Raw genomic sequence first — 1,845 nt, forward strand, 5'->3', positions numbered from 1 at the left:
AAAATGTGTCGTTCTGCCCACTGAATAAGGTAGTTAACCCGCTGTTCCTAGAACGTCATTAAATATAAGAATGTGTTCTTAACTGACTAGCCTAGTTCAATGAAGACATGAAGAGATCATTGTAAAGTTAAGAGATAGTTTTTCTTTTTCCCTGTCTTTCTTAGAAACGTTTGAGTGTTCACAAGGGCAGCTATGAGTAACTTCTTTTCAACCAACTTAGGATAACGTGCCTCCCATGAAGGAACACTCAAGGAACACTCGAAACACGATGAGAGGGAAGTGGAGCACAAGGAAAGAGAAATCCGGTCTTGCGGTTCACTCGGCAAAACTTTCCCAAATTCATTCATTTTAACACTTAATTTAGCGAGACACCCTTTCACTTTCTGTACATCCTTTCAATCCTCGCTATTTAAATTAATCCGCAGATATGGGATCAGAACACAAACCACATTCACACTGGAGAAAATTTGCAATATACTGGCAACAGGTGAGTCAACAATATGCTATCATTTGATAATTGCTTCAGGATACAAATAATGAATTGTTTCCAGGATTATATTCAACTATCAATTATCATCTGCTGCAGATCATCTAACTACAATAAGAATGGCACTTCAGACTATCACTTGGATGAGCGCCTTCCTTTGCCTTGCGCAAGTTTGCTCCATGCCCATGCCTTGCCAGCTACAAGGACAGCTGGTGCGAATAACCCACAACCTACTGAGAGACATGGTACATTTTTTATATTGCTTTTGTCTTGAGAAGTATTATCCAACTATGTTTAACTGAATAGCTCAACGTGAATGCTGTGTTTTCTCTTTCTTTCAGGGGGGACATTTTCCTCTGGAGTGTCTGCAGGAGAATGTCTTCATGGCATTCCCAGCCACCGCATTTGCAACCTCCGGCGCGCCACAGGTAATAGCAAGCTAGCATATCCAAATGTTCTTTACAGCATGACAGAGTATTTGCAACCGTTAGGATTAGAAAGTAGATAACTTTAAACTGACATTTATGTTATTTGAAATTATTGTTGTTGTCCGTTTCAGTTGAGCAGCAGTGGTGCTAAGGCTATTTATGAGACATTGAAGAACATCGACACATTGTTTGGAGCTGACGACCTTCCTACTAAGTGGGACCAACGGAAGTTGGAGAATTTTCAGAATATTGTATACCGCCAGATTGAAGAGAGCAAATGTGTGAGTTACTATGCCAACACAGATAGCTTAACTGTTTATTTGTGGTATTGTGGTATTTTTATTATTATTCATCGCCTGCCTTTTTCTTTCTGGCAGATGATGGGTAGTGTGGATACAAGTGATTATCTCATCAGGGCAGAAGGACTGAATACGTACTTTGGGAACATTGCAACAGTCCTAAAAGAAAAGGTAGACTATAGGTTAAACACAAATAGACATATTTTTTTGATAATATCTCTACATACAATATTACCCTCCATTGCCCTAACAGATTATTTGTATTTTCACAGAATTTCAGTTACTGCGCCTGGGAAGTGGTTCGAAAAGAGCTCCTGTTCACCCTACAGTTCATTCTGGAACACAACTCTGATAGCCTTCTGTGGTCCAACAGAACATGAATTTGAACTTGCAGAACTTTTTTACAGTTGTGTTTGATTTTAAAAGCCTACTATTCTACAATCATGTAATGTGCAACTTCAAACAGAAATATTATACATGTATTTATTTATTTATCAAGGTTATTTATTCATGTATGCCTATTTATGAATGTAATTGATTTATCTATTTGAAAATATGCTGCTCTTCATCAAATGTTAAGTTAATAAACATTTGTATACTTTTAAATATTGTTAATCTTTTTGCTCATTCT

The 1,845-nt window shown here is 37.5% G+C and overlaps 1 protein-coding gene across 1 annotated transcript; it reads left to right on the plus strand.

Moving 5' to 3' along the window:
• Positions 1-606: 606 nt before the first annotated feature.
• Positions 607-1,594, plus strand: LOC120043557 (interferon beta-like). The gene is made up of 5 exons (XM_038988114.1): positions 607-732; positions 829-915; positions 1,047-1,196; positions 1,293-1,385; positions 1,487-1,594. The coding sequence occupies exons 1-5, from the start codon at positions 607-609 to the stop codon at positions 1,592-1,594; spliced, it is 564 nt and encodes a 187-aa protein (XP_038844042.1).
• The last annotated feature ends 251 nt before the right edge of the window (positions 1,595-1,845 follow it).

Source organism: Salvelinus namaycush, unplaced genomic scaffold, assembly GCF_016432855.1.
Source record: "Salvelinus namaycush isolate Seneca unplaced genomic scaffold, SaNama_1.0 Scaffold956, whole genome shotgun sequence".
NCBI classification, from domain to species: Eukaryota; Metazoa; Chordata; class Actinopteri; order Salmoniformes; family Salmonidae; genus Salvelinus; species Salvelinus namaycush.

Coding starts and splice junctions, on each gene's coding strand:
- LOC120043557 (XM_038988114.1), top strand. CDS start 607: ATGGCACTTCAGACTATCACTTGGATGAGCGCCTTCCTTTGCCTTGCG. Junction 733..828: donor ACAACCTACTGAGAGACATG/GTACATTTTTTA, acceptor TCTTTCTTTCAG/GGGGGACATTTTCCTCTGGA. Junction 1,197..1,292: donor AGATTGAAGAGAGCAAATGT/GTGAGTTACTAT, acceptor TCTTTCTGGCAG/ATGATGGGTAGTGTGGATAC.